This window comes from Copadichromis virginalis, linkage group LG2 (genome assembly GCF_057382275.1).
Source record: "Copadichromis virginalis isolate Kocher_CV1m ecotype Utaka linkage group LG2, C_Virginalis_male_GT1.1, whole genome shotgun sequence".
NCBI lineage: Eukaryota > Metazoa > Chordata > Actinopteri > Cichliformes > Cichlidae > Copadichromis > Copadichromis virginalis.
Window position 1 is genome coordinate 31893480 of NC_140619.1, and position 13949 is coordinate 31907428.

General features: G+C 40.8%; 1 protein-coding gene across 4 annotated transcripts; it reads right to left on the reverse strand.

The window, feature by feature from the left end:
• Nucleotides 1–408: 408 nt before the first annotated feature.
• LOC146717715 (uncharacterized) lies at nucleotides 409–13747 on the reverse strand. Of its 4 annotated transcripts, none has more exons than XM_085429905.1 (18): nucleotides 13684–13747; nucleotides 12348–12553; nucleotides 11924–12065; nucleotides 10042–10926; nucleotides 8900–9376; nucleotides 7467–8807; nucleotides 7262–7351; nucleotides 6962–7117; nucleotides 5886–6002; nucleotides 5532–5654; nucleotides 5375–5431; nucleotides 4735–5283; nucleotides 4125–4373; nucleotides 3194–3887; nucleotides 2900–3027; nucleotides 2770–2823; nucleotides 2490–2666; nucleotides 1513–1576 (listed from the first exon to the last, which is right to left on the reverse strand). In XM_085429905.1, exons 2-17 carry the CDS (start codon nucleotides 12518–12520, stop codon nucleotides 2538–2540), a joined length of 5364 nt encoding a protein of 1787 aa, XP_085286031.1. In that variant the 5' UTR covers nucleotides 12521–12553; nucleotides 13684–13747; the 3' UTR covers nucleotides 1513–1576; nucleotides 2490–2537. The 4 variants fall into 4 exon arrangements, with proteins under 4 accessions (XP_085286040.1, XP_085286045.1, XP_085286031.1 ...); XM_085429897.1 differs by having other exon boundaries at nucleotides 2900–3030; XM_085429914.1 differs by lacking the exon at nucleotides 2490–2666 and having other exon boundaries at nucleotides 409–1576; nucleotides 2900–3030.
• Nucleotides 13748–13949: the final 202 nt, after the last annotated feature.

The window sequence follows — 13949 nt, forward strand, 5'->3', positions numbered from 1 at the left end:
TCAGGCAACTTCAGCCTTTCTCTGAGTGCACATCAGCATCATCCACTCCATTAAACCTCTGGTGAAAGGTGTCAGATTTATACACACAATCACAGAGTAAGAGCACCTTAGCCAACACAATGATGGTTTCAGTGCCTGCCATCTAGTGTTGACTGCGTGGAAAGATTACTGCACACCCGATCAGTGAAGCTTGCTGTTCTGGAATAATCACATAGCTCCAAAATATCTCTTGTATTAATCCAGTAGGTTTTTTAATGGCTTATTTAATTTAACTGCCAGCCACTAAGGGAGCGTTAAAGACTTCAATTTACCACAGAGAAACTGGAAATTGCTTAATTTAGAGATGTGTCATACCTTTTGAATTCTAAAACCAAAACTGCACATGCACAGACAGACAGAGAGTAAAGATAGACTGCATATAAACATTTATTCTCTGCACAGCTGTAAGGAATCAATGGGAAAACAATATTATCAATTACTGATAGAAAAATACCTTTGCTGCACCATGATCACTCTGCACCCGTACATACAGTTAATAGTAAAAAGAACATAGCGTGTTATAATTTAAAAAAAATAAAATAATGCAAGCGTGCAAACATGACATCTATTAGGTATGAAAGTGTCACTCATACAAAAAGACATACAGTGTGTGGTATATTGGCATATTTTTTTATAATCTCTACAAAAAAATATCAGTGATAATCTCTTCTTTAAAATTTCTTCTTCTAGATTTAAATACTGATTGTGTGCAAATTTTTCAAACTTAAACAACATCTGCCGTCTGTGATTAAAGAAGTCCTGTAGACCTATGAGGAGAAGGAAACAGAGAAGTCTTTGGAGTGAAACATCTTTTCAAATATTTGGCTTCGTGTGTAAAAATCAAGTACTGTGAACTTTGTGTACAAGGTTGTGTCAGCACATTTTACAGTGTGTGTTGCTGTCAAAAAGGCTTTTCAAATACTTCACGTCCCTTTAGGCAGCTGCTCAGGTCCACAGTCCACAGAGACAGTAATATGACAAGCAGTGTGACACATTATCTCCCTGTGTTTAACACAGTGTAAAAGTGCAGCAGAAGCAGACATCCCTTTGTCATTTTTATGTCTTGTTTGACCAGTGTTAGTACATGTTGGTGTCACAGGCAGCGTTTTACAGTATGATTCAGCTTGGCTTCATAAACATTTGCACTTAGCAGTTTTTCATGAGAAAACTGGCAATCGTGTGGACCGGCAAGCACAACGTCTCGCTCGTTTAAGAAGTCCAGCAGATGAGACTGTAAAACAGAAAGGTCCTCCAATGAGGATCGACCTGCTTTTACATGCACATTAACTCTGAGAGCCGAGGCAAGGATCTTACACAGTATTTTGTATGACATCTTTAGTTCATCATTTCGAGGTTTAGTGGCCGACCACAGGTCACCGCATGATCATAGGCTGGCAATAACCGTGTGAGAGGAGTTTTTTCTGATTGGTTGACCTGAGCCTGACGTGGAGCGGTTATCCAGCAGTGTGACTGTGTCTCAGTCGAGGCGGAGGTGAGGGCGCTCCCTCAGAGGCCTGCAGATATAGATGTTTCTGTGCTGAAGGACAGACACACACACACACACAGGACACGCAGGACAGAAAGAAATTAGATTATCACAGTACAGTCTTTTTAGTGGTATATTGCGGCAACACGCAGGACACAGGAGAAAATACTTTTAATTGAATTTTGTTGTTCTTCAAATGTGAACGCTGTAACACGATAAAATGAAAATATGTATATACTGCTCAAAAAAAAATTAAAGGAACACTTTTTTATTAGAGTGTATCATCAAGTCAAATTAAACTTCTAGTCAGTTAAGTAGCAGTGGGGCTGTTAATCAGTTTCAGCTGGTGCACTAGAGGCACAACAATGAGGCAGCATCCAAAACAGGAATGGTTTTATAGGTTGAGGTCACTGACGTTTTTCCCTCATCTTTTCTGACTGTTTTTGAGTATTGCATTAAGCTGTGGTCAGTGATGGTCTGGGGAGCCATATCTGGGGAGGGACGCACACACATCTAAAGGCTAAGCAACAGCATCCTGACTGCGATTCCATATCAGGATGAAATCTTTGGACCTATTGTCATATCCTACGCTTGTGCAGTCAGTCCTGGGTTCCCCTGGTGCACAATCATGTCTCATGTGGTGGAAGTATATGAGCAGCTCCTAGAGGATGAAGGAACTGATACCACTGACTTTCCCATGCTCACCTGACCAGCATCCAGTAGAACACCAGACGTGGTCCAGATCATTAGGATCTAGTGTGTTTTCAAAGTGATTTGCTTTCATTTTTTTTTTAGCAGTGTACATAATTATGTTACAAATGCAGCTATAGTGCATAAAACAATCACTAATGGCACAAACTCACTGGGAATCTGCAGTATTTCTACAGAGATTCAAAAAAATATAATAATATACATATTAATATTCAAACCTGGTGAAAACTGGTATAATAATCTTTGGACCAACCTGCTGATCTGAGCATCTCTGTGGCTTCACTGTGGCTTCACTGTGGCTTCACTGTGGCTCAGTTCTAACTGAGGTCCGAAACACGGTGTGTACACTATCTGAACTAAGTCCATTAGATCCCAGTGTCTGCACACTGATGTGGACAGGGACACTCAGGTCGATATTTTCAAGAATACACTGCACAGACAGAAACAAGACTTACTTTGTGTGCCCTGCTTTCATTCATACTTTGATTTACTTATTTATCATGACAGGATGGATTTTGTACAGCTGTGGATACCTTGGTGCATGCTGAGCTCATGACAGATTTGTGAAAGTCCCCATCAACATACACCTGAGAGATAACAAGACATAATGAGTACAAGAAAAACACATACAAACGAAGATAATCCTATGTATTGTTTACCTACCCTGTAGCCATACACAAACGTGCCATTACTGCATCCCAGCTCATCGAGTGGTGGTCTCTCCCAGCCAATCATAAGGTTGCTCTGACCCACTGTTTTGATGACTTCAATGGAACGAACCTCGGCTGGAGCTTCTGGAGGGGATTGGACACAGAAAAGTCAAGTACAGTTATGCTCTCTGCTGCTTTTATTATTCCCTAGTTATTACTAAACCACACCAAAACAAACACAGATAGCAGGACTTAATATATCCAGAATTTACTATTAGTTTACTAAACCAAGTGGTATGAACAGTACCTGGCTTTGGTCTTTTTCCTAAACGAGCGGTGAATGTTGTGGCAAACTTGTTCGATCTCTCAGGAGAGCAGTGAGACAGCTGACTGGACTGAGAAACTTCAGGGATAGCACCATCCATTTTAGAAGTCATGTTGAAAGTTGTAACTTCAGGGGCAGTTGATATTTGAGAGGCAGTTGGATCTGAGGAAGTGGCTTTTGGATTAGTAACAGCAGAGTCAAAAGTAGCAACCCTCTGTAGAGAAGCTTTATGCGCGGCATAGGATACATCAGGGATTGCAGTGATTTTCTTTGTAATTTTTGAGGATAATGTTTCATTAGTGCCATTACTTAAAATGGATTTGACATTATTTGCAGCCGGGGTGAAAAAAGTAAAGTTAGAAGAGCTAGAAAGAGCAGATGTGTCCCCTTTAAGGTGATGGTTAGTAAAGATGCTGGGACTGAAGGTTGCATTAACTGATCTAGATGCAACTGCTTCAAAAAGTGTTGGTGACTTGTTAGGGGCAACTGGTTTAGTTGTTACTACTGGAGTGTGTGGAGCTTGGCTCATAGCTGTGGTGACTGTGAGAGAGTTGATCTGCGCGTTATTGAAACTCAAGCTCAGCGTCTTAGTCTGAGAGGCTTTGTTCAGGTCTGCAGGAGCTGACAGTGATGGACTCCTCCTGGGGTCCTGTCCCCTTCCTCTGCTCTTTGGAGCCTTGGGATGGAGACAGATATTAGAATTCATTAGATATATAAGATCTGATTGGATTTGACCTACCTTACTTTACGTGGAAATAACTTCTAAGTCAGTGAAACTTCAAAGGACAAATTGTAGATTAGAGTGGCTTTTATTTCATATCAGAAAAAAGCAAAAATCTATATCAACCTTTCCGTATAATTCAGCACTAACCTATATTTTTGTTACTCTATGTTAAAAAACTCCTAAGTGTACCTCAAAGCTGCTCCTCAGGGTCTTCTGTAGCTGTTCGTGGAGGTTAAGGATCTTCTCAGGACTACTCAACCTCCTCTTTGGACTGGCAAAGGAGACAGAGGAGGGAATGGTAGGACTCAACAAGTATCCAGTCACACTGGTGGCACAGAGGGAGGACTTCTCTTTCTTTATCTCCGGATGATGAAACACTAATTTCTCTGGTTGACTGGCTGCTTGGGGCGGTCCACTGGCAGAAGGAGACAGCTGTGCCTGGATCGAGAATAGACTGTCTTAGACTTTCACTGAGTCTACAATTTCTAATGTAAAGTACAGTCTTTGTTTGATAATTTAAGCACTGGCACACTGAGGTCATGTTAGCGTTCCCTAACAAAGAATATTTCAGAGAGTTTTTGCTCTATAAAAATTATCTTTCACTGTAAAAACATAAGACAGACACACTTTTCTGTAAAGCAGTGAAGTGAGAATAAATGCAGGCCTGGCAGAAAACATACAATAAATAACATAACACAGAAATCTGGAACTGAGGCTATGTTATTTTTTTATAAAAAATATTACAAATTAAGGTTTTAAAATAAGCTTTTATTAATTATATTTATTTGCATTGCCTCACCGGCACTGTATCAGTGATTTCTCGCTCATTTGGTGGAAGAGCAGGTGACGCTGACGCCTGGACGGTGGCTTGCTCTTGCACTGGTGAGGATGGCACAGATGAGTTGGCGTCTTTCTTTAGCGATCCTGTGAGTACAGGTGTGAATTCACTACCGCAGTCTTGATGATTTCCTGAAGATTCGGTGGAAACTATGGAAATTTCTTTCCCTCTGCCCTCTACTCCAGCTTCAGGTGTGACTCCAGTTTGTTGATGCTTTTTTACAGAGGTGGATACAACCGGGCAGGTCCGATCAGTTATGAATTTACTGGTGCAGCTTTTATATTTTGAACTAAATTCAGGAGTAAACCCACTAGCGTAATCCCAGGTCTTTGTGTTATTTTCCAATGTGAATGCTGCAGTGTACTCCTGCAGAGCGGCATCGCTGAGCAGATGCTCGACCTGCTGTGTGAGGTAGGGGTTCACACAGCCTTGTCTCTGCAAGATCTTCATCATCTGATCTAATAAGCTGTTCCTCTCCTGACACTTCACCACTAGGCAAGACAGCTTGGCCTGTTATTGGACAAAATACCTGACAGTCAGAACGAACCACTAAAATCTGTTGAGCAGAACCTGAACATAAATCTAGTCTTTATTTCCTCACCTTTAAAGGTGGTATATCCAAGTCTGTCTGGCTTTTCCTTTTCAGCAGCGCATCATACTACAAATAAGTAAAATTTTAAACATGACAATTGTTCATTAAGTATAAAGAGAGAACAGTTTATTACTTAAACTTAGATGCAAAACTACAGCTGACCCACCTTAGCTCTGATGTCATTGTAACGTGCCCTGAGTGAGACAAGAACAGTATTAACGTCATCCCTGCTGCCTTGTCCTCTTTTCAGAGCTATATACTCCGAGTTCAGCTCCTCTAGAGCAACAGTCTGTGGGGTTTTACACACACACATCACATCAACACACACACAGACGACTTATGAGTAAAACTGTCTCCAGCCAAGAATTAGAATGTGTCAGTGTATTACAGTCTAGTACAACATATCAGCATCATGATAATGATTTAAGTTTAACGCTAATTTGTTCAACACATACGGCCACTTAGAAGTATTTTATGATGTATAAGAATCCAAATAACAAAGGCATTTTGGCATTCTTACCTTGGCTTTGAGCTGAGCTGTGAGGATGTTATATCGCTCCTCTGTTTGAGCCTTGAGTGACAGCATGTCAGTCTTCTCCCGGAGCAGGCCTGTCAGTTTGTTCTGCAGCTCCTTCACCTGCAGAGACAGCTGCTCTTTAGGTCTAACGCTTAAACTTTGTGTACAAAATTAGCTGAAAGGCCTCAGAGACAAAAAACACACTGAATGATTAAAATTCTTGATGGATTTTCATGTAGTACAGCCACGTCTAAATTATTCAACACCTGCAGTACCTGAACTCTGCTTTTTAATCATTTCACCAATTGGTGGTGAAACCCAATTAAGCTTCTGGGAACTCTAATACAACTATATTTGATTCAACTGTGAAGCAAATATAATTGTGTATATATAAATGAGTAACAAAGAGGAGGGACAGAGTTCGAGGCAAAGACACACACTTGGAAAAAGGTGCAAAAGAAAGAACAGCTTTTCTTTGAAGGGATGTTTGAAAACAGCAGGTGAGAAAAACGACTATTTCTGTGAAGGACTTAGAAGAAGGGCTAGAAGGAGGCGAGAATAAAAGTATCATCAAAGACTATAAATGAGTAGACTTGAAAGGCAAAGGTGTAAACTTTGGAAACTTCAGCACACTCCAATCTAAACCAAAAAGAACATAAAAGTCGACTCGAATGTGCAAGACAAAATGTAAATAGGACTTTAAAGCTCTGGGGGGTTTTCTTTATGGTGTAAACTCTATTTCTTAAAAATTAAGTCCAGTGTGCCTGTTTTAAGAAGTATAAAGTAAGCCGCTCCTGTTGTGGAGATGCTTCGTGGCTGCAGGAACTGGTAAACTTCACTGTTACTGGTATTTTGTTTTTCTATTGAAGCGCGTAAAATTAAAGCCCTGTGATCAATACGTTTTCCAACAATCCAGTCAACCAATCTTGAAATGTCCTTGGAGACTCAACCAGTTATGTTCGAAAATCAAATCTTCTTACACTAATTATATAAGTTTTGCACTTTTTTAACATGTAGAACATGTTGCAGATTTAGGGGCTGGTATCATTTTGACTGTATCTGTAAATCTAGTTGAATACCTGGGTTGTGAGGTTGTAATTTTCCTTCTTGATTTCTTCCATCTGATTTTCAACATCTGTGAGCTTCATCGCGTTTTCAGCTGCTTGGCTCGCCTTTCTCTCCACCTCCTCCCTCCTCGTTTCTGAATGACGCAGTTCACCCTGAAGCCTCTTGATCTGAAGATATATACAAAATGAGGAAAGTGTGGTTTTGAAACATATATTATGGCTCTCTAAGAAAATAATATGATGACAAGAAGGATGAAAAAAATCTGCATAATACAATTTTTCTAAACTAATAACAAACTCGCTTAAACCCACCTCTGCACGGCTCTTGTCCATTTCCTCCTGTGACTTCTTTAGCTCTGCTCCCAAAGTTTCAATCTCTCTCATCAGATCATTTTCTTCCTGCTATAAATCAAAAAATTTGATGCCTCAAAAATCATGCCATGATACTGAAAGGATATTCTGTAAACTGACACAACAGGCCCTGACATCATGCACAAATGCACTCCATTCTCAATACCTGTATTAAGTTTCCACCATGGTTATTAGTCTGGCATCTTTGTGTAGCATAATCTGCAGTCTCAGCAGGAATCTCACTCTTCTTCGTCAAACCAGCGCTGCTTGAGTTCAACATCTGCTGCTTTTGATTCCTCTCCTCTGTTTGTTTTTGGATGCTGAGACCTTGTAGGCTGTCTCTTTCCTCCCTAAGGTCTTGAATTACCTGCATTATCTGCTCTTCTGCTTGTTTCAAACAACGGACTGAATATTCAGTTCTTCTTTTTTCTTCCTCCAAGCTGCTTACTGACTTCATCAACCTGTCGTGTTCTTCCTTTAAACTGTGAGATATTTGCTCCTGGTCTCTCTTTTCCTTCAGACACTTAAGAGAATCGGTTAGTTTGTCTCTCTCTTGTTTCAGATACAGCACTGTCTGGCTTAACTGGTCTCTTTCTGTCTGTAAACTCTGCAGTGACTTCATTATTTCCTCTCGCTCTTCTTTTCCACTTGAGAGAAATTCTAATATTGCCCCTTTATCTCTTTCAAGTGCAGATAAAGACTTGGTTAGCTGCTCTTTCTCCTCTTTTTGGCCGTTTATGGACCTTTTAAAGTGTTCTCTTTCATCTCTCAGCCCACAGACTGCCCTGCTCAGCTGCTCTTTCTCTTGTTTAAGGTCAGCCAGAGCTTTAGAGATGTGGTCTTTTTCCTCCTTCAGTCCCCATACTGTCCGAGTTAATTGCTGTTTCTCTTCTGTCTGTACTTGGACTGACAGAGCTACTTCTCTTTGCTGCTCTCTGAGTGAATTTATGGATTTAGTCAATTCTTCTTGGTCTGTTTTGAGGTTCTGGACTGAATTGGTCAGCTGGGCTGCTTCATCTTTTTGTGAATCAAGATGAAGATGATTTTTTTGTGAGCTGCTTTTTAGTAAATCACAGAGATTATTATGCTGACTACCAGATACTGATCCTGTTTTCGTAGAGTCAGTTTCTTGATTGAACATCAAATGTGAAGCTTCTTCTCCTTGGACTAACTTCTGCTGCAGATCCATGATGGTGTTCAGATCATCCTCAGTCTTCTTGGTGAGTTCTGAGATCAAACACCCCTGTTCCCGGTTCTCCTGCTCCAGCCTGACCTGATCCTCTTCTAGCTGGGAGATACGCTCCATCAGTTGGGTTTGCTGCTTTGTGATGTCATCCTCTTTGCGCTCAATGTGAGCCAAAAGCTCCTGGATCCTCTCTGCCAATGCCCCGTTTTCCTGATTCAGGCTTTGGATAAGATCATCCTGGGCAAGAGCAAGAATGTTGCCATCTTGGGTAGGAGATGACCTGGGTTGATCATTCCCACCATAAGTAGAGGGTGTGTTAATCTGTACAGAGATACAGAGTTTGATCAGTGATATACTGGATGTCTTTGGTGGAAAATAAAAATGATAAGACTACTAAACCACGTGTAAAATACCTTTTCTGCTGAAGACCTCTGCTCAGTCTCTGCCTCTAGTTCCTCTGCTTGCTTCCTGAGTTGTAACTTCAGCTGAGCATTTTCCTCAGCTATCTCCTTTAGCTGACTCTGTGTGTGCTGCAGAGCAACCTTCAGGTTGTCACGTTGCTCCTGAAGAGCTTTAAGATCTCTATCTAGCCCCAAGCTCCTGTAAGCTTCCCTCAGGGCATCAGATTCCTCACTGGGGCTCTCTTCTACGTTTAAGTTCCCTTCAGAGCACCAGCTTCCAAGTTTAAACTCATCTATTGATTCTGTAGTCAAGGAAAGTGACTTGAAGTTGGCACTGGATTCAGACCCGTAGTGAAACAGGTTTACAGGATGACTTTTAGTTGGCATTTTTGATTTAACTGCTGAGGAATAATGCTCTGTGCTGCTCTGTGTGCTCTCTGCTGTCGCCTGGTGGTGAACAAGTGGAACCTCTGATGAATAAGGCTGCACCTGCACAAAAATCACAATTTTAAAATATTTGACAAAGTCGATAGAATAACAACAATTCTTATAACAAAGAATTGTAAAGTTCCTATGCTTCCTTCAACTATGGGAAATACTGATAATTTTCACACTGCAAAACATTTTAATTAATTAACAATTAACACTGGTAGCCTAAGTTCACAAATAGGTGATAATAAGTGAATACATTAAAAACAGCAGTTTGTCTCCAAACCGGCATCAGTAAGTCGTATATGTTCTGATATTTAGATATCAGTAGTGTCCTGAACTCCTGATGTCCCAGAAGTAAATACTCGGGAGGACTCTCTTATTGTACTTTGTACTTAAAACTTTAAAGGAACTTGAAATATGGAACTTCTCCTGCTGTAATCAAGCTTTATTTTCAGAGAGCACAGTCAGACTACCTAATTAAGTTATTATTATAGTAGTATATTATAGATAGATAGATAGATAGATAGATAGATAGATAGATAGATAGATAGATAGATAGATAGATAAAACATTCATATAATATTAATAATATTAAATATTAATATTAATAGTACCCCGCCTCCCGCCCTATGACAGCTGGGATAGGCTCCAGCGTCCCCCGCGACCCTGAAAAGCGGAAGCAAATGGATGGATGGATGGAATATTAATTGGATCCTACAAACCTCTCCTGAGCAAGCCACTGATGGCTGTCCCGTGGCAGTGGAATATGAGAAAATGTTGGCAGTCCCAGAATTAACAGCCAGACTGGAGTTGGGTGTGCTGGTCTCAGGACTCAGGCATGCGGATGATTGGCTTGGTATGTGGTTAGCCGAATCCCTGAGGACCTGCTGCAGTCTTAGGTTCTCCTCTCTCAGGTGTTCAAGCTCCTCCAATAGCGAGTTCTCAGATAGTTTCAGCTGATGGATCTCTGACTTCATCTCATCCACGCTGCAGCTGAGGAAGTGGTTGCTCTCCTGGGCCTCCTGGAGCTGCTCCATTAGTCTCTTCCTCTCAGTCATCCTCTCCTCCTCTCTCTCCAGCAGTACTCTGAGATCCTCCTGCAGGCTGACAATGAATCCTTGTAACCTTGCCTCATTTGAGGACTGTTTTGTGTCACTGTTTCTTCCTCCTCCTATGCTGTTCTCTGCTTTTCCCTCATCGCCCTTTCGCCTTTCTTCTCTCTCAGTTCCAACACTTGGCTGCCATTTCTTTCGCCTCTCTTCCTTGGTCTCCTCTTCTCCTTCGCCCTCTCCCCTCATGGAAGATAGTCTGTCTTGTTCTTCCAAGCACTGCACAGTACCACCAGTGATTCGGACTGCTCTGATAGTTGTCATACCAGTGGCGGCACTCACAGTCATGTCAAGTAGCTGCTTTTCTAAAGTGTAGATGCGATTCTGCAGGCTCTGCTCTCTCTCCCAGGCCAGGCTGAGCTTGTGTTGGAGTTGGGTTTTAAAGTTTTCAAAATACTGGGCCTGTCGACTCATCTCTCCCTCTTTGGCCTTCAGTTGCCTCTGACAACGCTGCAGTCGCTCCCTCCACACTCGCTCCTCTCGCTCCTTCTCCTGAGTCTGAGAGAGACAGAGAACAGAATCTTGCTTGATAACATGTTCTACAAGCCTAGTTTGTGTGCTAGTATTTGTAGTAGTAACAGTCTTAGCTGTATATGATATCTATAAGACATATATCATCAGCTGTATTTGTTTTACTGTACAGTGGCAAACTAACTACTTTAAATAAGTTTCCATCATTCAAACTTCTTAAAGATACCTAAAAGATATGTAATCTCAACAAAGATGATAAAAAAACTCTATGCTCACTATCACACTAGCATGTTGTTGTTGTTGCTTTTTTAATTTAACCTTTATTTGACCAGGAAAAGAATAGAAATCTCGTTTACAAGAATGTCCTGGCCACAAAAGAGAGCAGTACAATCATACACTTCATACACCAGACAGGCAATAGAAATAAAACACAGACGCAACCAAAAATGATAAACTTCAGTGTCAATAAAAATGAATACCTTAGTGATAGTAACCGTCTAATAGGAGCTGCAAATTTGAATGCTCTTTTTCCAAATTCAGTGCAAATGTTTGGTATAGACAAAATGAATGAATCTTGGGACCTAAGACAATAACCTCTACACTTTTTTGACTCTTTTGAATGTGTAGGTTAAAAAAAACCCAGTATATAACAGTGGCTGAGTCATGTAGTATGTATCTGTTTTGGCCAAATAAATGCATAAAAATGGCCTGTAAGTGAATTTATGTGACTACTCAAGGTATGTATAAAGTATATAAAGTGTGCTACTTGCAAAATATATTATAACAGTAAAAGTGTTAAACTATTAACAATCCAGCCTTTAAAACTTTGCATTTAATGGGAATTCATTATTTTTATAGGTAAAATCTGATATTATTTTGTCCATCCCAGTAAACTGCACAAGCCTCTCATTCATATCTGAAGTACATATTACTCCCATCTTCTAAAACTTGCATATTCAAAGCTGTAAATGTATTTTATATTTTCTACATCAGTGACCCACTGAATCTCTCAGACAGCACTCACCATGGTCCTGACCTCCTCCCTGAGCATGTGGAGTCTCTGGTCCAGCCTCTGGGAGTGATGCATGTTGGGGAACTGAGAGGCAGACGCTAGCTGATATAGCTCCAGCAGGAGGCTCCTCTCTGACGTCTCCAACTCTCTGATCCTTATCAAATAGCAAAACAAGATCGCATTACATCATCTTAACACCGTATAATATCATATAAATGAGCTTTTAAATGTTAAACTGTCTCTGATTAAAAAAAAATTGATTCAGTTTTATCTCCTAACATGGCAGTAGATGCAGTGAGTAGTTTTCAGAGGTGCACTCTCAAGCTTGCATGCAGTGCAGTCAGGTGTGTGTGATACGTGATATTATGTTGGCCAAAAGTGAGCGTACAGTAGCAGATGTGTGTGTCACTGGATCCCCTCTCACCCAGTCTCTCACCTGTTCCTCAGGTAGCTCTCAGGCTGGATGGCTGAAACCGCTCTCTGCTCCAAGTCCTCCACTCGATCACACAGCACACGCAGGTCCACATCAGCTCCTACAGAGTCCTTTACCATGGCAACTGAAGTGCATCCGGTACCTGCTGAGTCTGACGAGGTCATGTGATCCTCCATTGGGTCAGCTTATTCCCACTAAGTTAATTTCACCTGCAGTACAAGAACTGCCGGTGTCAAACTCAATTCTTAAAAAAACTAAAACTCATACACGTTTTCATACATTCATTTTGGCAGCTTGTATGTTTCCAGTTAACAACTCTGTCACATTTGTACAGACTATAACTAAGACAAACACAGACACACACAATAAAGATACATGCACTTAAAATACAGTCATGTATTATTCACACTGTCAACAGCCTGGAAGCAAGTTGTTGGACACACAATAATCTATCAGGTTACGCCTCCTTCTAATCATCCACTCCCATCCTGCACCTCCTACTGTACCACACTGGACAAACATACAAAAGTTTTATGTCATACAATCACTTCAGTTCAACAGTTTGTGTCTGCACTGATGATTGCTCCTGGACATAGTGTGCGTTGAGTAATATCGTTGATTGAATATTGTTTGAAGATATATACAAAAAAAACGTGAACCTAAACATTTCGAGGGACGGTCCACTCCAAAAATTAAACAAGCACCAATTTTTCTCTTTTGTTTGTAGTGTTTTTTATTTACCTATTGTTTTGCTCTGAGTTATCCTGGCTTGGAAGTATCAGCTATGGAGATTCGTGGCACCTCTTAAATATGATGGAAACAGAGGTTTTGTGGTAAAAAAGTACATTTGCTAAATATCTCTTTTGCAGAAATCATGATTGCAATGCTAAAAAGACATCCACAAACCAGATTCATATTGAAAGACTGTTTCCTTAATACCAAAAAGGAGGTGCAGAAAGATGCATGCAACTACCAGTGACACGAGGTGTCTGCTTATAGCACCGTGACAGGATGTAAGCATTAACGGTGTCCCACTCAGCTGAACCGTTATGGTAGCTATTTGCATGCCACTTCCACCTGGCAGTGTATTAGTTTAGCTGAAAAAAGAGTTCCTACTTGAAACTATTCACGAAAAGGTTTTTGAGATTTCTGGCAATCAAGTGTGGCAAATGTGTAACAGTGCAATTACATAAATCAGTGGTAGTGGTATTAGAAATTCAATCATTTACAGATTTCTTGTAATCTAAAAATAGACAAAGTCACAAAACCTTAATCGAAGCCATCCTTGGTGACAAATTTGCAAAGGAGTATTTCTGAAAGGTGAAGTGAAACAACAAACCTGTTTTTGCGTTTTCACCGTTCGTTCCTTTTCAGTGCGTCAAGAAACCTCCAAATAGTTCAGCTCCTGCTCAGCGAACTTAGACGCACTGCTGTTTCCTTAGAAACGGCACAGACGTTGGACTTTGCCAAAATCCTCCATATCCAGTTGGCGCTCAGCTTGTTCACCCTGTCAGTCAGCCTTGTGCTTTCATTCTTCTTCTCCTCTCTCCATTTGTCCCCTTCCATTGTCCTGCTTGGCATTCCTTCAGCTGAGGCTGTGGCTCT

Coding starts and splice junctions, on each gene's coding strand:
- LOC146717715 (XM_085429897.1), bottom strand. CDS start 12,520: ATGGAGGATCACATGACCTCGTCAGACTCAGCAGGTACCGGATGCACT. Junction 5,655..5,885: donor CAGCTCAGCTCAAAGCCAAG/GTAAGAATGCCA, acceptor AAAACCCCACAG/ACTGTTGCTCTAGAGGAGCT. Junction 5,284..5,374: donor TGGATATACCACCTTTAAAG/GTGAGGAAATAA, acceptor GTCCAATAACAG/GCCAAGCTGTCTTGCCTAGT.